This window comes from Phlebotomus papatasi, chromosome 1 (genome assembly GCF_024763615.1).
Source record: "Phlebotomus papatasi isolate M1 chromosome 1, Ppap_2.1, whole genome shotgun sequence".
In the NCBI taxonomy this organism is placed as follows: domain Eukaryota; kingdom Metazoa; phylum Arthropoda; class Insecta; order Diptera; family Psychodidae; genus Phlebotomus; species Phlebotomus papatasi.
Window position 1 is genome coordinate 74,265,130 of NC_077222.1, and position 26,536 is coordinate 74,291,665.

The following is a 26,536-nucleotide window of genomic DNA, read 5'->3' on the forward strand; positions in this document are numbered from 1 at the left end:
GGATGAAAAAATCCAGAGCTTACATGTATATACTGATCTCTCGGTGGAGTTCAAGCAGTAAAATTACGGTAGGCTGTTTGTCCACATATAGACCTACAGGTCAAAAGGGTCAAAAGGATAGAGATAGTAACTTGGGGTTTCCGGAACGCTCAAGCTCCTAGCAATATGTCTGCAGAGTTGGAGCTACCTCCTCATATTTAAACTTAAATTCATGTAGGATTTTTTTGCACTCGTGACCCTTACACGAAATATCTTAAAAGTAAAAAGTTCTTTAGGATTATAAGATCCGGTACTGTGTGGAGGGATAAATATTACTAGATTTTTTCCCCTTTCCCTTACTCAGAGCACTGTTATCTGACTCCGAGATCAATTTATGAGTAAGCATCAAATAGCTTTATATAAAAAAGTCAACGACCCATTACTCCAGAAACTATGTATTTCTTGCAAATAGCTCTAAGACACGTTTTGTACTGTTTTTAATCATTTCTGTGATTGTTTTAGATGTTGTATAGACTAATATTTCATCTATATATATGAAAATATCGTTGGAATTTCCTTAATAATATATTTTCAAGGTTAAAAGTTAAAGATATTGTGGAGAGAGTAATTCTCAACCAATTTAGACAAGTTTAGTCTCGATATGTAAAGGTCTTTAAATCCATGAGAAGTAGTATCGAGTCTAATACAGGTTTAACCGGTTTAGCCCACTTCCTGAAGGTCTTGACATATTGTAAATAGCATACAATTTAAATGATTTTTCAAAATCTAATGGATCACTTGCCGTTAAGTATCCACTCCTATAAGTCAAAATTTTCCCAAGATTCTTGCTTGTTAGTGGAGTAGAGAAGTTAAAGGGACAGATAATCCTAACCGGCTTATGTAGGTGAGATTCTTAACGTGAGCTAACTCGGAGTGCATGCAAATTCGATTTGGAGCTGAAGTTGGGAGACGCCATTCAGTTATCTTGAATCAAATTCGTGAAATTATACAAATTTTGTATTTAAACCAAAATATCAAGGATTTGGATGAACTGACAGAAAAGTGTTATATGGGTGAAATGTAGACCAGAATGTTCTCTATAATTTTGCCGTAGAACTTGAACTCATCGATTACTCAGAAGCCAAGATAAGCGAGGTTTTTTGTTTCTTAACTCGTTTTTTCATCCAGAGTGCCCCAAGTAGTCATTTGTTGAACTTCAACTATATCAAAGAATTGTTGTATTTTGCGGGACTTTCCATTTAAACCCCTATTTTAAGTGTCTTGGTGGAGTAGAGGCAGTCAAATTGGCATCTGAGTGATTTCAAAGCGTTATTATTGGAAAAATCAATTTTTTCACACTTAAACGGCAAAATCGGAGTGATAGCGTAGTCTGAGTGGAAAATGATGTATAGACGAAATGTAGAGACAAATGTGCTCTACAATTATGTTGAAGTAATCATCAAAATCGGTTCAGCGACAGTCGAGATAATTGAGGTTATGTGATATTGAAATTGGTTTTTCGACTGTGGCGCCCCTGGTGTTGGTCCCACGAAGTTCAAATATTCTAGAAAGTTGTAGCATTTGGTGAGATCTTTCGTTTAAGCCCTCATTCATCAAAATCGGTCACATAGAACCGGAGATATGATTTTTTGAATTTCGTGAACTTTGACCCCTCATATCTCCGGTTCTATTGAAACCACAGCGCGCATACGCACCATTTTGGAAACGTCCTAGACTGGACTACAACATACTAAAATTTCATTAACTTGCACAATGCCGTTTTTGAGAAAAGTGACTTTGAATTTCGATGAATTTTGACGCTATCACAGCGCCACCTGTGGTGACTTTTTGAACTTCCATCTGAAAGTACCCATCGAGACGAAACCAAAAAGGTAAAATTTAGGTCGCTATGTTAATTAGAACCGGAGATAGAGGCCGGTCAATGTTCGAACTTTGACCCCTTATAGCTCGGGTCAGGGGTTATGGATCGACTTAAGGTTTTTTTTGTTTGATAGGTATAATCAACGGCTACAACATACTAAAATTTTAGCCCGATGCACGATGGAATTTTTGAGTTATTTAACTTATAAGATTTAAAAATTTTCTTTTTAATAATAGCGCCCCTAGCGGTGGTTTTATGAACTTGCGATGTTAGAAGGAGAAGTGGCATTTCACGAGAGCTTTCCAAAAAGCCCTCACTTTTTAAATTCTGACAATTAGAACCGGAGTTATGGCTATTTTAAGAAATTTTTTTTGGACCCTTATAGCTCGGGTCAGGGGGGTCGGGGGACCTTAAGTTTGGTATTGATGGAAAGCTCTAAGGCCCAGCTATAACATACTAAAATTTGAGCCCGCTCGATGCCATAGGGGCGGAGCTATTGAGAGAACAAAAAAAGGGGGGTCTTCAAAATGGCGGAAGGAGGGGTGGGGGGTGGGGGGTCAATGCACCAAGTTGCAATTTTCACCCGATATATAACCTTTGCCGAAAACCGCAAGTCGATATCTTTTTTAGTTTAGGAGCTATTAAGCTCCAAAGAGCGGCCGGCCGGCCGGCCGGCCGGGAACGTAAAATAGCCACATATATATTCGTGATCAGGAAGTGGCGAAACACATTTTGGCCAAGTTTGAGGTCGATCGGACGACATGAAATTTTGTTAGGATTATAGTAGGTGAGATTGTTAAGAATCTCACCTAATAACGTGGCTAAATCTTAGACCGTGTAAATATTTAAAATCTGATAATTGATTTTCTCTATACAATTTACTTCTAAACAAATTGAAATTTTAGACGATTTTGTACAATCTGTAGGTCGATTTAAATTTGTTAAGAATCGATCAACATTAAAAATGATTTTTAGTGGAAAAACTGTCCAAAATTTTGCAATACGGCAAAATAAGCAATTTCTTTATGCGTTACATTATTAAATGACTATAATTTCTAAGCAAGTATTTTGCATTACTTTTGTGATTGAATTTATTTTATTATATACTCAATTTATTTTATTAACCAAATTTTTGCGATTATATGAATAAAATTTTATTTGCTATATAAAAAACTATGAAACTACTTCTCAAAACTAATTTTCTGACTTCTAGAATTGGTCAAAATTTAGTGATATAGCTTAAAATGTAATAAATTTGAAAAACAATTGAAGCTTATTAGAACTAAAGAAATGTTGAACGTATCACCTCCTATCGTAAAAACTGTATAAATATATTACTATCAATTCGAAACTTGTTGAAAAGCAGTTAATTTTGTAGAGAAAAAAATGTCATTGTAATATCTACTTTCCCATACCATATTTTCTTTCAAATGATAACAGTTTATGAGACACATTTGAAGTTGTTAATTTTGTTAGTTATTCATAATTATGATAATTTACAAAACAATTTAATATATCTGCGAGAATTTCTGGTGATCACCAATTTTTCTCCAGTCATAAAGCTCATTGTTCGGAAAAACATACCTCTTGGAAACCACTTCGAATAGTGTATAACTGAGTTGTACTGTACACATACTCAATACTCGATGTGAAATGTCCTAGAATTTTGTTAGGATTTGTATTGTTGCAAAATATCTCAAGCCAGGGATTTAGAGATCGGATTTGTCATCTAAACGAAAAATAGTCCTATGTATATCTTCTATAGTCAACCGAAGAGTATCTAATCTTTTTTAAAAAAAAATTGTTCCTTAATATTATATTTTATACATTAATTTTTAAATTTTTCCAATTTATTTTTCCATTAATTATTAATTCTTCCAATACAATAAATCGTAGACAATCTTCTGAATATTGAGAAAAAATATACTAAAAAATTTAAGGTCAAAATTAAAGATTTTCCATTCTGAATTGAAGCATAATGGTGCTTCAAGTATTGCAAGATCAAGTAATTACTTTCAGTATTTAAAAGAGTTTCAAATGGTTCTCGCTATCAGCTTCAAAATTAAATTTGGCATTTCCCTTTTTAGCCTTGGTATTGTGAAATTTGATACGTTTTATCTAAAAAGATTAATAAATTTGACATTTTAAAAAAGCCCAGATAAACGTATGTATGAGCTAAGATTCTTTGCAAGTGATCTACACTGTGAGAAATCCGAAAAAGTTAAAATAACATTCCGGAAATGTTAATTTTACCCTGCATAATTGATCCGAAATCAGTGTAAATATTATGCTTTTTAGGTGTTTATGGGTTAAAGTTACGCTTTTTCATGTTAATTTTACACTTTAAATCTAAAAAGTGTTGAAGTTACGAGGAAAAAAAGTTAATCGCACCCCCTTTTTTCTCAGTGTAGGAATGCGTGCAACTTGGGGAGCTTGCAACTCGGAATACGTGAAAATTCGACTGTAATTAGTAAAATCTTTAAGGTAAAGAATAAAGATTTCTGGCAGAGAATACGAATCAGCCTTTATAGACCGATTTAAAAGTTAAAAACCATATCTTAACCTGAAAATTATGGAGAATGTTATGGAAAACAAGTTTTTACTGAGATTTGTAAGATATTTTCCAAAATTAAAATGTTAGGGGGTTTAATCTGTATTAGTTGTAACGTTATGTGGTTAAAATGATTTAACATTATTTATAGAATATGAATATAATAGCAACTTTCCAATTTCAAATATTTAATTTCATTAAAAAATTTAATGCTAACCTTGAATAAATTCTTAGAAATAAGAACATAGAAAATGCATGAGTCTAAATGAAGAGACAAAACTGTTGCTACTCAGAATAAAACAAGTTGTTTTATTAATAATAGATTGCAATAGATATGTTTGCTTGAAAATTTTCATAACAATCCACACAGATCGAGTCACAAGGTCGCTCAACTACTTCCTCTTCTAAAAGATACACAGACACAAGTTTACTTTTCTATATTGCGTTGCATGTGCAAATTCATTTTGGACGATGGATTTGAACACTTGAAACACAAATCATCTGTGTGGAGACTTCGGTTAATGACCTATTATAGTAAATTCTGAGAACGTGAATAGTTTGCTCATTTGAAAATTAATCACTCAATATGGGTTCAAGGTAGTTTTATCAACGTGTTTTGCGAGTGTTTCTAAGTGAAAAACACTGCAATTTTCCTCATTTCATGCGGTACCTTTAGAAGATTTTTTTTTGATGCGCATTTCAAGTGCAGGGGACTTTTTGGCGCCAAGTTCACTGACCACGAGAATTCGTTTTTCTTGTCAACAAGAATTCCAAATGTGCGGCAAGAGATTAGTGAACATATACCTAAAATTGATCTATCTGAAAGCCTTTTTTAATCATGCTCGTCCGCATTGAAACAACGTGACACGCTGAAAATATACCACGTGGTTGGGTTGAGCGTATGTGTGAGGCGCTTGTTAAATGACCCAATTTTCACGGTGTATCATCTAACACATTTTACCCGTGCATTGTTTCATTGACCGATAACAAGCGATCTTGACCTTCAAAAAGTTTTTTTTTAGGAAAACCCAAGTCCATGAGTTCGTTGACTTTTCTAACACCTCTTAATTCCATTTTGCAAAATGTACCGTCAGTGTTGCAATGTCACGTCAGTTTGATGATTAGATTTTATCGTAGATCAATATTTAACAAGCGCAACGAAAAAGATGACAAATGCGTGTTTTGCAGAGGAAAATTAACAATCTAAGTTGGTGTTTAAAAAAATATATTTTTAGACTGTATTGGTGAATAATTGTTTAATATTTTGTTGGCACTTTAAAGAAAATTGTTTCTTCAAACATACATTTATTGTTGGGAAATTAAAAAAAATATATATATTCTCTTTAGTAAGAAATAAAATTCTTTAGCAATATTTGCTGGCGATATAAGTATAAATTTGGAGCAACAATGCATTTGTTTAAAATAAAAATTTGCAATTTGGCAGAAAATTGTCCTAAAATTGGAACTTAGTAACGGGATGTCGAATTGATATCACAATTATAGTCTGATAATGAGCACAATACTTGAATAGGTAGAGGATTGATCTTGCTGGGAGGGGTTCAAGGACTCCCAAAACATTTAGAGATTGCGATAGAAAACCAATAATGTCCATGTATTGGAATTCAGAAATAATATTCCAATATTGCGATGAGATCTAAATGGTATAAGAATTGAGATAAGTCAGTTGTTTTTCGCACATGAAAATATTTTATCTGGGTCACAAAAATGAACTTTATCAGACGTGGAGGTGTATGGGAAAGAGCGCCAAATTCTATACTTTGTGAGATAGCATTCCCAGGAAGAGTTTCAAGTTGGTGGAAACTTGGAAAATTTTTTCTTAACACAAACGATTTATGAAATGATTGGACACATACACTAACTTATCTATCATTGACAGAGCAAATCACAAATGGGTAGCGTTTTGTGCTACGGATATAAATGCAATAGGAGTGGAGGTCAGGGCGTTAGTAAATTGCTGGGCGGCGTGCCATAGACGTATTTTGTGGAAGAAGAATCCGGCATTTTTATTTTGTGTAGTAAAAAAGTAGCGCTTGGACACGACAATTTTGTCCCTTTTCTGATTTTCTTTAGTTAGTGTTTTGAGTGTTTTTCTGTTAACCATGGTTGATGTGGAATCTAAGATAGAACTGCCGGAGTATGTAAATGAGGAAATCGTGAAGATTGCTCAAAGCCTTGATTTCCCAAATCCCAAGTTCAAGGTCATGAAGGGATCAAAGAACGGTGATAATTTCTCTGGGGATGTCTTCAGAGTTTTAGTAGTACGTGAAGATGGGGTAATTCCTGAAGATGACGCTTCAGCAGACAGGTTGGTTTGAGCATTTTGTCCTTGCAAATAATTTTTCGTCTATTCTCATAGTACCGTTTTTAACTGTCGTATAGATCCATCTATCAAAGAGAACTCCATTTGTTCGTCAAACTTGCTCCACAATCTCTATTGAGGCGTCGTTTGTACAAAACTGTGTTGTGTTTTGAGCGCGAAATGTATATGTATGATGTAATTCTCCCGCGTTACGCTGAGTTTGAGAAGCAGTACCTCAGCAAAGATGAGACATTCCACAATTATCCCCATTTGATGTGTGGAAGTCTGCAGGAATCCAAGGAGTACCTGATCCTTAGTGATTTGAAACGCGAAGGCTATTTTAATCCTCATAGATCAACGGGCCTAAATCTCCATCAATGCAAATTGGTTCTAGCCACAATGGCCAAATTTCATGCCATCTCCTATGCTTTCAAAGATCAACATCCTGAACAATTCAATGAGTTGACGTCAAAGCTGATTGAAACCATGTTTGCTGAGCCAATTCCACAGGAAATGCAAGATTTTCTCCAGAGAAAGATTGCCTATGGCCTCAGTACGCTTTCGGATTTACATGATAAAAAGAATAGGAACCATTTGGAGCAATTTGGAGCAAATTTCGCCCAAAATATGATATCTTGTGTCCATGTGAAGGATTTTGGTGCCATTATTCATGGTGACTCCTGGATCAGTAACCTTATATTCCGTTTCAAGGTAAAAGATGAATAAATAGTATAAAGCATTCTTCATTTATTTCTGAAATGAATTTCTAAATTTTAGAATAACGTAGAAGAGGATGTAAAACTCTTAGACTGGCAACTTAGTCGACATACAACCCCTGTTTTAGATTTAAGCTATTTTATTTTCTGCTGCACTGATGTGAACCTAAGGATCCATCTACCTGCCTTGCTAAATGAGTACCACGATATCTTAATTCGTCGCATTGATAAATTAGGCAGTTCAGGACGACATCTATATCCCAAGAATATTTTTGAAGAACACTGCAAGAAGTACATGAAATACGGCGTTGGTAGGGCATTATTTTCAGCTCTTAATCAAAATTCCGAAATACAACTCTCTGAATTTCAGGCATGGCTTTGATGACTCTCCACTCGGTCACTTGCAAATCTACTGAGATTCCCAACGTCGTTGAAATCATTGAGAGTCAGGATCTGGCCCAAATTGACGCGATTACAGAAGAGTTGGTCAAAAGGCCTGCCTATATCAGGCGTATGTCCGGAGTTATTCGAGATGCCGTACGATTTGGATACATTTAGGAAGGAAATTTGTTGCGTACAAAATTTGTGTTATTTTACCCACTGAATAAGTATTACATTACATTTTACCTCATACCTGTACAGGTTCATTATTACAAAAATAGATTATTGTGCACAGAACTATGGTTTTTATACTTAAATTCTAGAATATCTAATCTCAAAATAAAATCAGTTTAAACAAATAGAATCTGCTTAAAATTATTAGTTTGCTAAAATGGGACTTTTTAAGGATATTTTCACTACGTCAACGGATTAAAACTTTGAAAGACTTTCCTAGCCATACATGTTAATTGCCGGAAAACTTATAAATTACACTGTTTCTGTAACTATAGAAAAATCACTGATATTGTAAACGAGTCGCGGATTTATTTTTTAAAATAAATTTATGCTAAATCCTCAGAAAATTTTCATGTAAATAGTTATCAGAATTTTGTATCCAAATATTTACTAATTATATTTAAAACAAGTATTTCGTACGTAATGTCTACAATACCATGAGCCATACAGAATTATAACTCAAAGTTGACATATGGCATAGGAAAGTTTTTTTTTCTATTAATTTTATTAAATTAAAACAGAGTAAATATATTATAACGGCCAAGTTATATTCAAATAATAACTGGAGAACTTTTTTAATTAAAAATTCTCTTCTATACTCCCTTCCATGCAAAATTTTAATAACATGCAACTTGGCAACATTTTTTGGCAGACGGATTTCACATGGTATGTTCGGTAGAGGCACTGAGAAAAAAGGGTGCGATTAACTTTTTTTCCTCATAACTTTAACAGTTTTTAGGTGTAAAAATATATCAAAATTTTTTAATGTTAATTTTACACCTTTTTAGGGTAGAATTAACATGAAAAGGGTAACTTTAACCCCTAATACACCTAAAAAGCATAATTTTTACACCGATTTCGGATCAGTACTGCAGAGTAAAATTAACATTTCCGGAATGTTATTTTAACTTTTTCGGATTTCTCTCAGTGTGGTATGTTCGGTAGAGACGAATCTCCTGATTAAGAATCTGTCCTTGGTTTTGTTCCTATACGTCATGATTTTCAGTTAATATTTTTTTTGTCTCATCAATTATTTCTACTGTTCTAGTATACAGGATTTAATGAATGGGTTTCCGGTTGGAAATATAGTTGTCCTTCAACTTTTTAGAATACATTATGTTTGTAAAAAAATCCTTGGGGGGCAAGAAAACAAAGTCTAAGTAAAAATTCTCAAAAATGATCTTAGAGAACTAAGCTAAATTAAATATTAATGTCTTCACCATACGGACTACATTTCGTCCATAGAAGACATTCCTGATGCTCTGATCCCTCTATTTTTTTTTTAAATATTTTATTCAAAAAATTACTTAACTCTTTCGAGACCAAAGCATTTATGTAGCAAGCTAAATTCATGATTTTTTTTATCAAAAGTAGCTTAGCTCAGAAAATAATTGATATTAGTTATACAAAAAAATATCCTAGATTTGGATAACTTTATAATTTGTAATTATCAATAAGAATTAGATTTTTATGAATTTTAAATAGTCCAAAAAATTTTTTTTCCCAGAATATCCATATTATTAGTTGGATACACTCAGAGTCCCAAGAGATGAAGGAGTTAAAATATATCAGGCATGTCTAGTAATCATTCAGTAAAGGCCTCTACAACTAGGATCAATTGAAAAACGCTTTTTTAGAGAAAATTTCCGCTATCATATTACAGACAGAAACGTCAAATTTAAAAAAGACAATTTTTGACGAAAATTTTTCATGGTGTCTACACACTAAAAACAATTTTCGTCAAAAATTGCCTTTTTTAAAAAATTCTGACGTTTCTTCCTACAAGAATAGGGGAAATTTTCTTTAAAAAGGCATTTTTTAAAGGAAATTTCTAGTGCAGGGACCTCTCGACATTTCATTTTTCCATACGTTTTTGCATAGAGGCACTGAAGACTATTGGCAAGTTTTTTCCTAAAGAGAATTGACTTATCAGTCTGATATATTTCGAAATCGTGCATTAAAAGCTATCTAAAAATACATATTTCATAATGTTCGCCAAAATTATAAAAGAACCACGAGGAAATTTGTTTAAGTCGCGGTGCAATAGCTACAAAATTTTTACAAGGAAAAATGAAAAATAGCTTCACTTTTTATTAGGCTTGATGGGCCCCTTACTAGTGTATAGAGGCCATTAGACGTCATAACACAAAATTCACAAAGATCATCATGGGTACTAAAATATTGCTAAAATCTTGACGTAAATTCGACGTTTTCACATTTCTTATCCTTAAGAAAAAGGTGCCAAAGAACCCGTTTTAATAACACCCTAAAGGCTGAATGCATAACAATTAGCAAAAAAATCACTAACAGAATACTAATGCCTAAAGGTCTCTACACATTGGGAGTAATTTTTGTCAATTGACAGAATTTTGACGTTTCACCTACAGCGCTGCAGGTAATTTCCTTCTAAAACGTATTGACAAAAATGCTCCCAATGTTTACAGGCCATAATGAACAATAATTTTTATTTTGTAAACATGTTTTTTTGACATTTCAGTGAGAGTGAACCAGATCTAGTCATTTTTCTCACTCTCAGGTTGTTTTGAAAACATGTTTAGAAAACAAAAGTTATTGTATGTTATGCCCAACGCACAATAACTTTTGTTTAGTAAACATGTTTTTGACATTTCAATGAGAGTGCGTGAGATCTCGATCTAGTCATCTCGCTCATTCTCATGGGAAATTTTAAAAACATGTTTACAAACAAAAGTTATTGTGTGCTGGTCATTATGAAAAGCGCACAATAAATTTTGTTTGTAAACATGTTTTCAAATTTTTCTGTGAGAACGAGCGAAATGACTAGATGTAGATTTAATTCAGTCTCACTGAAATGTCAAAAACATGTTTACAAAACAAAAGTTATTGTGCGTTGGGTATTTGTGCCCAGCGCACAATAACTTTTGTTTTGTGAACATGTTTTTGACTTTTTTCAATGAGAGTTAATGAAACCTAGATCTAGTCATCTCGCTTTCTCCCATAGGCAAATTTGGAAATGAATTTACAAACAAGAGTTATTGTGCGTTGGACATTATAATTGTATTCAGTATTAACCGGCATAATAATATACAGTGATCAAATTTTATATTTAAATCTAAATTTATTTTTGATTCTCACAATTTCCCACTAGGTATATTAAAATACCTTGGGCTTTTTTTTAATACTAAATTGATATTTCAAAAGATGGTATAAGAATCACTGCAACCACAAACTTTATGTGTTTATCACGTATTTTTTGTTTCACTTGATAGAACGAGATAGCAATATATCAGCAAGGCAGAGATAGTTGTCTCAAGTGAAACAAACACAAGCGCATGGTGTGCTTCATGACCAGCTGCGCACAATCACACAGTACAATTATCGCGTCGCGTTACTTATGCAAAAAAAAGTGATGATGCATCATTCTCTCTCTCACGATTATCCCCACCCGATGACCCTTGTTTATCACGTACGCCATGCTGTTGCGAGAGAAAGGGTGGGTACTATTTAGCATACGGAGATACTTATGAAACTCCCCATGGGGTTGTAGTTTAGATGACGTTCAACTAAGTGCAACAACCAAATTCTACTTTTATTGCTACAAGAGCCCCAAGTTGGAGAGTGCTAGGAAAGGAGAATATGGTACTTTTTCTTATTATGAATAATTCGGAATAAACACTATCTGTCTCTGTCACTCTGTCCATCTCTGTTGCTCCGCAAAACGCAAACCAACGAAGTGGCACGGAGTCACTTCGTGAAATATAATGTGACTGTTCGGTCCTAGTGTGTGGTAAGGTTGGAAGTTGAACAAGTGAAGTGTCTTCAACTGGTTAGCATTTCTCCGTGAACATTGTGGTCTGTGAGAAACTTTTTTTTGCTAAAAAAAAATCTGTTAATGGTGCCTGGAACAATTGAATCCTAGATCCTCTTTTCAGTGTGTTTTGCAGGTTAGTGAAATCTTATTTTATAATGGTTTTAGTAGGATTTTGTTCACAAACTCTCTGTCTCTCTCACATAAAATTATTTACACGTCATTGTATTGTTTTGATGGAAAAAAAAATCGTGATTTCATTCTCTGTACAGTGTGTTCCAAAAGCTGATGTTACCCAATTAGTATCTAGTTGGGAGATTTGCCATTGGACCATACAGTTTTTGTACTTACGAGAAAAGATTGGATGATTCAATTAAAAACTGGCGTTTTGTAATACCACAACTTCCTACTTATTTGGCACTGAACTATCCTGTCGCTTTGTGAAAGTCGCTCTGTAGCGCGTTAAGAGGTTTGTCAATGTGTTTGGCAACCTCGGTGCTTCAACGCACCCCATAGATATAGATTAAGTATGGATGATATTGACAAAATTATACCTTTTATATGTATATTACGGAAATATACTAATTACTTTGTATACTGGCCGCGTACTACCAAAACTAAAGCCTGTACAAGTAAGATACTAATTTCGAACTAACATAGTATTTGCCACCCATTAAGCATCCATGATTGGTAAATGATTCCTTAGCTTCCATACATGTGATCATATGAGCACGCGTGACATGATGATTTCACAGTGTAAGTCAATGTTGCATGTATTGGACACGTTGTATGCGTCAGTTAGGTCTGGGATTCCACCAAATACATCTCAGTAGACAGTGAATGTGACCGCGGCATATCACAAGCTCTACCACAGAGATTGGGGAAGAAAGAGACAGGAAATTCATGCAATCTGTGAGACATTCTGGGGAGTTTCTCCTTTGTACGATTTGTAAGAAATTTTTTCGCTGAAATCTCGGGAACAGTATCATCAAAAAGTCAGTGTACTCCAAGGGCCTACCCACACTTTCAATGCCAATTCAACTGCTGACGGAAAAAAAAATACCAAACACTATGCCACATGACAAAGAAGCAACAAATTTGAGTTGAAATCGGTGAAAAAGAAAAATCAATTTACCACCATATTATTGTAATTTTGTTGTAAAACTAAGACAACAGATCAAGTGAAATTTAGCAACAAGGTAAGTGGAACTTTCCACAGCCCGTTCTCTCAGCAGCGTTACATTTTAATATGGGATCATAGTGAAAGGTGGAAATGCGAGGAAAATGCTGGAACTAGATGGTATTGGAGTTGGGTATCTCCAAGACCAAATATGATCTATAGTCTAGCCATGTTTGGTATGATTTTATAGTGGAAAATAGGGATGGTTTGTTTGCATTTGACACGAACCTGTGTCGAACGTGTTTCTCCAACACAGCAACATTGGATGCTCCGCAACAAACGTGGTGTGCCTAAAATAAGACTAGCTATACCGTTTCCACACCATAGAGCTGTCTCAAGTTATTGCTTGATCAAAGTGGAAAAATATAGACAAGTCTCTCTGTTCGGGCTTTGGTTTTCAACCAGCGAGAGCAATTTTACAGACATTTTTTATCAATAACTTAGGTTTGCCGAGTTCAACAATATTTGGTCCTAGGATTATAAGTCGATGGGTGGCAGGGTTACTTGCGACCCAACAACTATGTACAATTGAAAGTGTAAATTGTTGCACTTCAATTCAATCTACCATGTCTGATAGAGTTGGATGAGTTCCTATAGTTGCTATCATAGATTGTATAGTTGCTATGTATACATATATAGATAGTTATATGATGGCATATATGCGCTATGTGCACATATAGCATCATTATACTGTGGCGTCAGTTTAGTGCTTTGTTGAATCAGATCTCCTGTATACGGGGTCTGATATACATTATTTTCTGTATATATGTGATACTTTGTATCTTATGTAGTATATAACATCCATTTCACACACATAACAAATGTAAAATGCCTACTAAACCACCAGCCCACGTCCCTTGGACTCACATCGCCGGCTCTCTATAGCCTCTCTATATCAGTACTCTTCCAGTCTGGACAATTCAAATGCATAGGCATAGGCCAAAAAGACGCAGTATACCGCCCAAGCATAGTTTCCACACTTGCACCCATCCCACTTCTGATAAATCATCAATATTTTAGGCAACTCCACTGAGTGTAACTTATATGTGAATGGGAAGCCGCCACTCGATACAAAGGTGGAACTATCTCCCAAATAGTCTATCACCTGATAAAGTAAATTGAGAGCAAGTGAGAGGAAATGGGCTCGAAAATTGCATGAATAAAAAAAAAAATACAAGAGTATGCTTTTTTCTTAACAGTACTCTAAAACAATTTACGGGGAGTTACCCCACTTTAGGCGGAAAGAAGAAAACAGAAAATAAACAGAGGGAAAGAAATAGACATATCCAATGGTTAAGATATATGCACATAGCGTATGTGAATCATATATAATTTGTTGAGCGCTTTTTTTCGCTCCTACCACTACATAGTGTATGATGTATGAAATTGCGATGGTGTGACTGGGATGGTTGGGTATTGGGTTTGGGTATCCTGAATGGATTGTCTATATGGTTTTCATGGTGAATAATTCTCAAAGGATATGTCAATTGGATAGTTAATTGCAATATTTGCTGGAAAATACCAAAAAGGTATATGTCTTCTTTTCTGAAGCCACTCAACTCTGAACGAGTGTGAACCCAGCCGACGCGCTGTTCTCTTTCTCACATTGAGCTCTCCAAGGCTTGAAAAACAATCAGCAACGTGACGCATGCATGCTGAATGTATGTGTCAATATTCATACTTTTCTCCCATACCCCAAGAGTACTATTTTTTGGCATGGTGCAAAAGAGACAACAATATGCTTAGAAGTTATTTTGTAAGCCTGACTGAGTAATTTTCTGTTATGAGACTCCCTATTGGCTGGGTATGACCTGGCTGTGGACACGTGAGCATATCAAGCATGTGTTCGCGAGGCTGCTGTGCGTCGTAGCAAAAACACAGTTTGATAGATCTCTCTCGCTCTAACTTTACGGTATGACCTAGCATTGATGTAAGGACCACACTATTTACTTCTCTTTTGCACGTGACTTGTTTTGTCAGCGAGAGAGAGAGTGCCTATGCTGAGAATATAACGACAGGAGTAGTTGTGAGAAGTTGATTGTGTGGCTCATTCGGTTGCCAGAGTGTGGATTTTCCATCCCGTTGCTCGAAAAGAGTGTGCTCACAAAAATATTTCCATTCTGCCCAGTGTCTGATTCAGTTTCACTCCAAAGGTCCCATTCTTGTGTTGTATCAAGAAGTGGTAAGTTGGCTAAGCATAGTTTGAGTTGATTGGGGTTGCGCTACAAAGGGGTGGTATCCTTGATTAGGTTCCTTGTTTGGTGAAAGTGAAATTATTCTTTTTCTATTTGAATTCGATTGGACAAAAAATGTAGGTGGCGTTGCGCAAAAACTGGTGATGTGTTTTAAAGCATAAAAAAGAGAACACTAAGCGTGTATTTTTCAAGCATACATATTTCAATGCGTAGTGTATTGTCGAAAGCCAATCGGGATAGGTGTATGGGTTAGAAAAGTGGAAGGTAGATTAATTTAATGGTGATGCCATAGGCGTGTAGAAATTTTATGCAATATCACACATATTGGTGGTTCCAATTGAGATTTGAGTGCTAATTGGGGCTGGTTTACCAATGACACAGACTATGTATGCAATATAGGGGGTACCTTTTTTGCGTTATGTTATCTTTAAGGATAACGACTTGTTTTCACAGCATTGCCTGGGAATAGCGTAACGCGCATTTATAGTTGGGGTTGGATGTATGCGGGTATTTTTCACAATTGAACACTATTGGTGTAGAGTGGTTGGATGAAGTTGTGTCTGTGCAAATTGATGTATAACAACAGGACGGGCGCGCCCCGCGTGCGTGCGGTATTCCCCATGTAGTTCCCCTCGTGTACCTCATGTAAAAGCTACTATAGCATGATGCTACATCCCGGTTTTTCGCTATGTCAATGTATTGGCCAGCATGAAAGAGTATGGGTTTCTTAGCAGTGACTCGTTGCTGTGCCAGTGCCACACATCAAGCGTGGTTGTAAGCAAACGGAACCTGAGTGCCACCGGGTTGGGTTTTTGGGCGAAATCGTGTATGCGCGGTTCTCTCTCGGTTGCTCTCCTTCTGCCCAAATGAGTAGGTGTTGGTGATATGGCATTAACTCAATATATGGAGGAAAGGGTCAGTAGTCAGAAGAAAAAGGCGCTATTAGCCTGGAACTAGAAAGGGGGAGTTACTTTTGAGACCTATGTAACCTAGGGTGTGTAGAGGACAAATCCGGAAACCGAATTTTTCGTCCTAGTTGCACGGTATAGTAATACCCTCGAAATAAAATCCGCAATACCAGCGATATTGACTGCATTGGTATATTCTTCTCATCTTTCTCGCTTCGTTTCAATTTGTACGGGTTTTCTGAGGCCAGGCCTAGCGCGAAGCACAAAAGAAAAGGTAGCTTGGGCAACAAAAAAAAAGACAATTTTTATACAGTCAGCAATCTTTAGTAGTCCCCTGCTATTGTACGAATTAATAATTCACGTAGAACTCATAAGTGAGCATAATTTATTTTCACAGAATAAAAGAAGTAATGCCTAATTATGTACATCCAATGCTGAGGTAATGGCTGTTTATTCACAAGTCTCTAGTAGACTCTCTAGATCTTTTTTTTTCCAACGTGGAAGCATGTATGTATGAGGGTTATAAGTACATGAAATAGGCAGATATGTATCAAATACGCATACAATCAATAAAACTTTCACACTCTCGTAAAGTTGGCATTGTGTGATATACTGGGTGAAAAATCTTCTGAAAGTATTGATGATACTCTCTTTTTTCGGCTGAATTGCTGAGTATGGAAAGAAGGGTGGAGGTAAAAAAAAATGTACACGGTATAGGGTCAGGCTCTTCAGTCACTCAAAGATTAGGTTTGAATATTTATGAAATTAGGTGATTTAATTACGAATAGGCTTAGTATGGTACAAGTGCTGTACTGGTTGTAAATACAAATTAATTGTAGAGCTACAACTGGAGTGCAATGTCGCACTATTTAGCCATATGCATACAGCATAGCGTTAAATGTGTGTAACGATGTGTGTGATTGTATGGTTGTGGGGCAAGTAAATTGTAATGAGACCCACATAGCATGCACATGAGCAGGAGCACATGACAATGACGGTAGCCGGAGGAAGCAAAACGGCTGGAGTGGTGGGATGGGTGGGGTAGATTGTTAGGGTAGGGGAATGGCCTGGGTTGTGAAGGTGTAAGACCGGGATCTCAAGCACTTGAAAGAATTTTCCTCAGTTTTCTCCTCAGCTCCCTCAATTCCACCTTTTCAGCAGTGAAAGACTTGTGTTTTTGCACAGTAATTATGAGAGGTACATTTAGGGTGGTAGAGATTAACAATAAACCCAGCACACGCTAAATGGGTAGTAAAAACGCAGTCTTTTCAGCACAAAATCATTTATATGTAGCAAGAGTTTTCCGCTGTACTCTTTAGCAGAGGTGGTATATACATTGTAAAAAAAAAAGATTAAAAAAAAAACTTTTATCAACGAGGCATCAGACAGGGTGAATCCAATTGATTGAACTCGTTTATGTTGCGCTTTTGTAATAAAACTGACAAAATCATTTTAACCAAATTATTAAGAGACCCAATTAGAACTTTTAAAATGCTATTACTGTGGCTCTTTTAAATAATTGTAGTAGGGTAAGTGTGCCAAATTTCGGCCAGCTTGCAATTTCGGCCACCTTTTTTGTTCCTCGAATTTTCATGAATTTTTAGTTTTAAATACTCCAGAGATTATACAATGCAAAAGAATAACAAAATATGTAGCTTCGACAAACGAGATGACGTGAAAAAGACATTTGAAGAATTACCGAAGGGCAAGGAACTATGAGAATAAAGGTGGCCGTAATATGGCACCAAAGCTATGTCTACATTTTTAATCATTTTAAAATGTATTAAGAATGATTTTAAGATAAATAAAGACGATAAACTGTCTACAAGGTTCTAAGCAACACTCCTTAAGTAGAAGGAATGAAAAAAAAAAACAATTTCAATTAATTATATTATATATCAAACTTGAGACTTTGGCGCTTGCATGCAACTATGCCGAAATTTAGCACACTTACCCTAAATCCGAATCTTATAAATGTTTCGCATTATACTGTCATCGGTTATTTTCTAGCAAAAAAATGTTAGACTTGTATTATAATTTTTTATTAGTATGAATTTTTTTTTCAAATCTCTATCCAATTGATCGGGTTGCGGAATTACTTGTGGCCTCGTTCAAGTTTCTGTGAGGAGACTATAAGTAACGACAGACCGGACAGACCATAAGTAATGCCTCAACCCTAAATCCTCGAGTGAATAACACTTTCATACTGATTATGCTTTTAAATTAATTGTTAAATGTTGCACAATATTTAGTTTGGAAAAACAAACTTTGCTATAAAACGATTGGTTCATTCTTTCAATAATATTCAATAGCATATCCTAATCCTCCTAATCGAGGGGTCGTGAACCTAGGATACCTAAGTTTATCATTTCATGCATGCCGATCTTTCGCCACTATAATAAGAAGAACGGGATCCGTTCCAAGACGCACTTAGGCAAGATTCTGAATTTTTCCCAGCCATTTTGTTCAACTTTTGCCGCAAAGCCGATTCTCCTCCATAATGGTTTGCATAGTTTTTCTGGGGAATCTTACTTCATTCACATGCTGAACACTACTATATCATGAGAGCTGTGGCTTTTCAATGCGAAGAAGTAGTTCCGCTAGACCTTCAGTTTCTAATAAATGAGATCGTTCCTTATCCTGAGCCCTTTAACCGTGTGATAGTCTTTAGTCATGGTTTTTTACGGATATAATAATATTAAATATATCAATCTGGTAAATAAAATATTTTCTAACCGTAAAAAAAATGGCCATTTTCTTCGCAAAAGTGCGATATATCGGGTATAGCAGTTGAGTTGCAGGTTTCCAACAACACTCAATATAGTATAGGGCATGATATGCATTTTCCCAGAATCTGAACTTGTACGCTAGTTTTTTTCTCAACTGCATTCAATTATTAATAATATTGAACATGCAAATTTTTATACATATGTGTCCAGTATAACTAAATGTCAATCAATAAACAAATCTTCTATCTAGTATTGCCTTTGGCTTGGCAGCAATTCAATTTCCTGCGTCATGGAGTGGGCCGTACTGAAGGGATAAAAAAGATTAAATTGGAAGGACAGAAAGGGAGAAAAAAAAGAACATGCAAATTTTCCAATATTGCCCCGAATGGCTATCCATCATTTATAATTTACAAGTGATGTATTATCTCATTTGGCGAAATAGTTTGGTCCGGCTGGTAAATGGTTCAGTGACGTCAAGGGGCTACCTTGGAAGCGACGACGCTTACTGAAAAAAAAAAGTTTGCGTAAAGGAATGTTTTAGGTTCTCACGTTTTTACAGATAGGTTTCGGTGGTATGTCCCGTGGACGTGCTTAGGCTTAGGAACAGGTGGTGCAGCTGAAGTTTATAGGACTCTAGGCATGGTGAAGCCTTTGGGATTTTTTAACCAGGGAGACAATGACGGGTGTTAGTTGAACCATGGTGTGAAACAACGCAGCGTCATATTTTGTGTTGATTGATTAAAATACTAAAACGTATACACACTTACGATTTTACGGACACCATAGAGAGCACGTCAAATATGTACAACAGCAGATGTAGTATATATGCATGGAGTGTTGGATAAAAAAAAAATGCCTAAGAATTGTCTGCTGGCGTGGCGTCACTTTATGTGGAAAATGCGTACGTGCGACTTTCTTTGTTTCGGAATCGGTAAACTTTTTTTTTTCATCAATTTGCCCATTTGATACCTATAAAGAGCAATTGACTTGGTGTGCAAGTCTGGTTGTTAATATTGAATGTGCTTACTTGAGTAAGTTCATAGATTTGGCGCATCGCTTGATTAAGAAATTAATACCTTATGAGAAATGTGTGTCCATAAGTGCCTACCTTATACGCATGAGCATACAATATTGCTCTGTGACAAACACATTACACTCATACTTTGTCAGCACTAGCCAAAAAAAAAATCTGAGAGGAAATTGGTAAGACAACTGTTAACAAGACTCCAATGCTATATTACGAAAGTTTATTTGTAGGATGGGTTATCTTATACACAAAGAATTTACGTGTTGGAAGTCAAATTGCTTGCAGGAGGAACTTGAGAGAGATAGAGGGTTTCGGTCTCGAAAGGAGATATGCTCAAGATTTCATACTTGATCATGCATAAATGATAAATAGGAGTTTACTCTTTCTACAATTGCACTTGAAGTGAGTTTCCTTGCTTATCCGGGATTTTGGGTGAGGGTTGGGGTACCATTGGATGGGTGCACACTATACAATACAATGCCAGATTGGAGGAAGCATTGAGGCATATTTGGAAGAGAAAAAACGAAATCTCTGAATTTTGTGTCATTTCCAGGGAGTTTTACAATCAGCGTGAGGGAGAGATAGGTTTAATAAGTTTGCTTGCAATGGGTGTGTAAGTGAGACAACTATAGGGTATTTCTGCATACACATGTATTTTAGAGCGCACACTGAGGCGAGAAAGTGGAATAAATAATAAAAATAATCCAGCGCATGGTCTGATATCCCCGGGAAAACGTGTTTTCAGCGAATTCATGCACTCGGATTCGTTCGTATGGCGTCGGTGACCTTGTCATTCATACATTTTGTCATTGTGCCAAAAGAGACAACTACTGTTGATTCATAAGAAAGAGACAGCATAATTGTGCAATACATTCTCACGTTATTGAATCGGAAATGGTGTTTGTATGCACTGAAAAGGGAATGGTGGGGGAATTGTAGTAGAGTACAGATATATATTACTACGTGTGTACAGAAAAAGGAAGGCATGATTGAGGGAAAATTTCTGAAAGAGATAGGATAGTGATGGGAACAGAAAGGAGATGATTGTATTTTGTTGTGTAGTAGATGAGTATATGAATGAATAAATGAAAGCGATGCAGCAGGAATAGACAGAGACAACTATAGGTGTAAATTGCGAAAGAGAGACCCAAACAGGACACTAGCTGGTGCCAAAGTTGGGGAAAATGTTGATTTGCAGAAGTTGCGGGGGCGGTTGCGCATAATACCGGAATTGAGGATGTTCGAGCTTTTGCTTTTTTTTTGCATACACGATGGAACCCGGGATCTGTATAGTGAACTACTTTTCAGTTTGCCGGACTAAAAAAATTTTGGAGTTAGTGTTTATAACGGTAGGGTTGCATGGGAATCATTCTGATGCTGTTGGATGGTTGAAATGCGATTTTTGTTCAGTTCTCATCTTTGAATATTCCAGACGTAAAATTTCATGCTTGGGTGATGATATCTCTGTCCATATAAATGTGTACATATAATGTTGATTTTTTTTGCCTCTTCAAGAACACCATGTATCACAACGTAAAATTGTGATACACACACAATTTCTCTGAGTTTGTGGTGTACTTGATCTGTAGCCTGGGTTTAGGTGTTGGGAACGCGAAAGAAAAGATGTACGACGGGTGGTTTGGTTTGGTGTCTGTGGAGAACGCGTCTTGATTTGAATATTTTGTGCTTTATTCGGATATTAGCACAAATTATAACTGTTAATACTTGCTATCGTATTCATAAGGCGACGAAACATAAAATGTAATTGTAAGGAGAGGAAAAGAGGAAAGAGAGATGGGATGTGTGAACAAGTTTGTTGATATTTTATACTTTCTTATCACATCCCCAAGACTATTTTGCTGGTTGTACGAAAATATGCGAGTAAGAGAGAGAGAGAGAGAAACAATAGCTTCTACACGAGTATTTTTCCTCAATTTCTGGTATATATATAATATTGTTCTTTTTTTGTGGTATCTTCTCTGCAGATATTCTTTTTGTGGTAATATGACTTCGGCGCTGGATACACTTTTGGAAGCAGCTAAATTTATAGAACAGCAGGAGGAATTGTCGCGACAACGATCCATATCATCAGTTTCTGGTCAAGCAACATATGCCACATCATTCCCACCATTGTCAACTAGTGGACAAGGAGCATCCACATCGTCCCATATTTTGTCCAACAATACAAATCAACCTACAAATGTCGTACGATATGTTCACAATCAACAGACATCATCGCCACTGGGAAGTCCTGTGTTGAATAGCAACAACACGGGGAATAATGGGAACATTCTTTTGCCTCCAAATCAACAATTTCCAACTTTGATCCGTCTTGATGGGAATGGCTCAGGTAAGAAATTTGATATTTAATATTGTTTATTTCAACACTGAGAAAAAAGGGGGTGCGATTAACTTTTTTTCCTCATAATTTTAACACTTTATAGGTGTAAAATTATATCAACATTTTTTAATGTCAATTTTACACCTTTTAAGGGTAAAATTAACATGAAAAAGGGTAACTTTAACCCCTAATACACCTGAAAAGCATAATATTTACAACAAATTTCGGATCAATACTGCAGGGTAAAATAAACATTTCCGGAATGTTATTTTAACGAAAAAAGTTAAAATAACATTCCGGAAATGTTTATTTTACCCTGCAGTATTGATCCGAAATTTGTGTAAATATTATGCTTTTTAGGTGTATCATGGGTTAAAGTTACCCTTTTCCATGTCAATTTTACCCTTAAGAAGGCGTAAAATTAACATTAAAAAATGTTGATATATTTTTACACCTAAAAAGTGTTACAGTTATGAGGAAAAAAAAAGTTAATCGCACCCCAGTTTTTTTTTCTCAGTGTACGATATCAAATTGGAATAATATTGGAAAAGCGACTCCCTTAATCAGTAAACGTTCTATTCAATCCCTTTAAACCTCAACAAAAACTTTTTTTCTCGTTTTGGATAACCCCATTCATGAAAATTGAAATGTGGTAGTCCATGTAGTGTAGTCCATCATAATGATCTTTTTTGGAAAAAGAACGGTAATAGATTTTGAATTGTGGTTTTTTACAAAAGTTATGCAACAACTGTGAAGAACGCCAAATTCATCCAGCTTATTTTGACATTATGAAAAACCCAGAAAAATATTTCCCCTTCCCTGTGCTATCGTGACTCGTGACTCAAATTCTTATGCATTATAGTTGAATTTAGGAATTATGTTTTTTTTTATAAAGACGTCCTTTATTAGAAAATTCGGATTCGAGGTAAGGGAGATCAATTTTATTGCTTTAAAATATGTTGTATACTCCGGAACTATGTCAAAATTTTGTACTATACAACCACTTGAACAAAGTCCCACAAGTGCTACAAAAAGTGACCTGACAATGCATAAAGGGCCTTAATCTAAATAATATTTAGATATTTTTGGAAAAAATGAAACCGGAATACACATTATTAAGAATTTAGGGTTCCTGGGGTTCCTTCTAAAAGAATCATGGCCTAAAAGGTTTTTTTTTTCATCAAAGCTCAAAGGTTGAAAATTATTCCTATTTTGAAGTATACTATTTCGATATTCCAAGTATCATATTTTAAAGTTGTCATCAATTCTATTTTTTAAAAGAGATTTACGCTTAAGCGTATACTTCAGAAGAGAAAACCATGAAAAATTAACTAAATTTGAACAATTTAACAAGAATCCCCTCTGAGATCGTTTATCTGTAACTGTAGCAGAGAAAAACCAGTGCTAAGTCCAGATAAGCTTATGGTAGCTAAGGTTCTTTACATGTGACCTCGAAATGCGTGCAACTCTGAATGCGTGAAAATTCGATTGTGAGTTGAACTTTGTGGGTAATGGCTCCAGCACAGCTTTTAGATCAGGAAAATTTCATAAACTCGAAATACGAATCCCTTTCTTTCTCAAAAGATTTGCGTATGTCTATCTCATTCTTTCGCACTCTTTTTCTTCTTTTTAACATCAGAACAAATTCAATTTAGCACAATCGAATTTGGAGTGTGAAAAAATGAGATAGACATAAGCAAAACGTGTGAGAAGGAAATGGATGTGAATTTTGATTTCATGAAATTTTTCTGATCTAAAAGGTGTCATAAAGAATCGCGTCGAATAAACTATACTTGTCGGTCGAAATGGATAAAATTGGCTCGACGCGATTCTTTGTGGCTCCGGCACACCTTTCATAGAGCAGAAAAATTTCATGAAATCAAAATTCACATCCATTTCCTTCTCACACGCTTTGTATATATCCATCTCATTCTTTCGTATTCTAAATTCGATTGAGCTAAATTGAAATTGGAGTGATGTTTAGCAGAAGAAGAAGAGTGCGCAAGAACGAGATAGACATATGCAAAGAATGTGAGCAAGAAAGAGATTCGAATTTTGACTTCATGAATTTTTCCTGATCTAAAAGCTGTGCCGGAGCCATTACCCTCAAAATTCAACTCACAATCGAATTTTCACGCAATCCGGGATGCACACATTTCGAAGCCACCTGTAAAGAATCTCAGCTACCATAAGCTTATCTGGGCTTTTTTAAACGAATTCGCAAATAAATGTTGATTTTGGCTTATTACTTGGTTTATTATTCAATGCAATTGTAGATTGGGCACTGGTGTTAATAAAGTAAAGTATTGCCATGCTAAAAAGTCGTATATTAGTATATTTTAATGCTTTTGTTACAACTTGCTACTACCAGTGCCCCTTTCTAAAATTTTAATATAAATATGCTTTTAAATTCTCATTAGCTTTTTGCTCCTAAAGCTTATGTAATACTAATAGTGTGGAATTCTTCTAAGTACAAAAAGATACTCTCATTAAAGCAGGATTATTGATTTCCATGGTACCTTTTGGTCTACAGCAGCAGTCAATTTATATGGAGGAATTGAATTACTCTTTTGTTACGTTTTAACTTTATGTCTCGATTATGACATTAATATTATATCAGTGTATATTATACATACTGAAATTTTGAGGACAATTGCATTCATATTGTTTTATTCATTTAAATCTACAACTCCGTAGTTGAATTTGGGGCAAGTAAATGCATTTGAGCTATGCTATCAAATGACAATAAAACGTGGGATATTGGAAAATTTCTCTAAAATGATACACTACCCATAAGACTCATGTCACGTGTACTGCCATCCATTTTTGCTCACTCTAACACCACAAGTCGTATTATATGCATTGTGCTGTGTGATATAAATTTCTTCTTTTAATAAATATCACACCCCACTTCTCAATATTTCCAATGAGGCCAGTAGTGGTGTGCGTGTGATAAAAATAGATTTGTGAGAAGTGTTGTTGTTTTTTTTTTCTTGCGATAAAATTGAAATTACAGAAAAAATGATACTTTTCTCCTAACTGCTTTTCTTGACAATTATATTGAAGTAATGTAGGGGGAAAATTGCTAACTTACAGTATAAAAGACACAGATCGTTTCACGTTTCTTGCTGCGTGCAGCTTACCAAGAACTTTTTTTTTTAGTCAGGCATACAATGTTATAGAAAATATCTTTGTATATTTTTATTCGACGATTTTTCTTTTTTTTCCATATCGATAAAGCTCTCACAGAAAGCACACTCTTTCACTGTTAGGCGTCTTTTTTGTGCTTTTGTGAGATAAAATGTGACAGAAAAAAAGTACGATAAACTCATGGGGTATATATATGGTATTAAGAAGAGGAGAACAAGAGAAAGGGAAAAGAAGGAAAATTATATACAAAATAATGTATAGAAAATGTTGTGAGGTAAATTTAAATTATAATATTTGAAGAAAAGAACATTCAAAATGGATGTTTTTTTTTATTTCTTTTGCAATGCATCTCCTTAAAATTGCAAATTAAATGAATTCACACTTAACATCAATATTGACAGTATGATAATATTTGCCAACGAGTTTCTTTTCACAAACAGTTGATTGGCATTTGAAATTGAAATGTTATTCAGTGAAAAGGAGGTGCATTCTCAAATTGATCTTTTTTTTGGTGCATAAGAAATTCTCTGTGCTTCAAAAGTCCACTCACTAAAATATTCTATCTTTGGAAAATTTGAAGAAAATGCGCACAAAGTCTTTTTCATTGTGTAGAGACTTTCTGCAAGAAAAAAAAAACATATAGAGTTCTCCTTTGTGATAAAATTATGCTTATACATATATTTGATTCCTTGATATCACATTGTACAAAATTCTAGTTTTTCTGACATGCACACTAATGCATTTATTTTTGTATGAAAAACTGTGAGTTTAATGAATTAGTTGAAATGGTAGAAATTACTTACGTCAATCTTATCATGTATCTCTATCTAACTTTAAAGAATAAGCGCGCAAGCCATTTTAAATACGTGTACGTACGCGTTCAATATAAATTTGTGTTGCAAATTGCTAGAGATATCAGTGCTTGAGAATCTATCTATTTATAAGCAAATTAAACTGTAAGATTTAATGATTTCCACTTCTCTCTAAAATTGAATTTCGGGTAAAAAATGTAGTGCACAGAAAAAATATTTTGTAAAAATGTTCGTAAATGTTTGTGAATTCCTATGGGGGAGTTACGAAATGCTCGTGAATCGTATAATCCACAAACAAGTTCGTAAAATTTTGTATTTTTCACAAACATTGTTCGTAACATGAT

The 26,536-nt window shown here is 35.2% G+C and overlaps 3 protein-coding genes across 22 annotated transcripts in view; 2 read left to right on the forward strand and 1 right to left on the reverse strand.

Annotated features, from left to right (window-relative positions):
- Positions 1 to 12,269, reverse strand: part of LOC129801932 (transport and Golgi organization protein 2) — a 20,146-nt gene extending 7,877 nt beyond the window's left edge. Inside the window, exon 1 of the mRNA XM_055847445.1 lies at positions 12,202 to 12,269. The gene's annotated coding sequence lies outside the window, so the exon portion shown is untranslated. The remainder of the gene's footprint in view (positions 1 to 12,201) is intronic.
- LOC129801923 (uncharacterized) lies at positions 4,917 to 8,188 on the forward strand. 2 transcript variants are annotated; one of them, XM_055847409.1, is made up of 5 exons: positions 4,917 to 5,009; positions 6,310 to 6,738; positions 6,813 to 7,443; positions 7,510 to 7,759; positions 7,819 to 8,188. In XM_055847409.1, exons 2-5 carry the CDS (start codon positions 6,533 to 6,535, stop codon positions 8,004 to 8,006), a joined length of 1,275 nt encoding a protein of 424 aa, XP_055703384.1. In that variant the 5' UTR covers positions 4,917 to 5,009; positions 6,310 to 6,532; the 3' UTR covers positions 8,007 to 8,188. The 2 variants fall into 2 exon arrangements, with proteins under 2 accessions (XP_055703384.1, XP_055703376.1); XM_055847401.1 differs by having other exon boundaries at positions 4,921 to 6,738.
- LOC129801810 (mucin-5AC-like) overlaps positions 11,593 to 26,536 on the forward strand; it is a 39,126-nt gene continuing 24,182 nt past the window's right edge. For 3 of the 19 annotated variants that reach the window (XM_055847217.1, XM_055847279.1, XM_055847342.1), the window contains exons 1-2: positions 11,739 to 11,986; positions 21,875 to 22,239. In XM_055847217.1, coding sequence (XP_055703192.1) covers positions 21,894 to 22,239 — 346 coding nt within the window. In that variant the 5' untranslated portion in view covers positions 11,739 to 11,986; positions 21,875 to 21,893. Of the gene's footprint in view, positions 11,987 to 12,290; positions 13,050 to 15,043; positions 15,213 to 21,083; positions 21,239 to 21,507; positions 21,771 to 21,874; positions 22,240 to 26,536 lie in introns of those variants that run through there. The other 16 variants (XM_055847297.1, XM_055847318.1, XM_055847253.1 and 13 more) reach the window with 13 other exon arrangements.

Bases quoted from the DNA above. Each gene is read 5' to 3' on its own strand.
- LOC129801923 (XM_055847409.1), top strand. From the start codon at position 6,533: ATGGTTGATGTGGAATCTAAGATAGAACTGCCGGAGTATGTAAATGAG. The intron at 7,444-7,509 runs GTAAAAGATGAA...TCTAAATTTTAG, and splicing joins ACCTTATATTCCGTTTCAAG to AATAACGTAGAAGAGGATGT. The intron at 7,760-7,818 runs GTAGGGCATTAT...TCTGAATTTCAG, and splicing joins GTACATGAAATACGGCGTTG to GCATGGCTTTGATGACTCTC.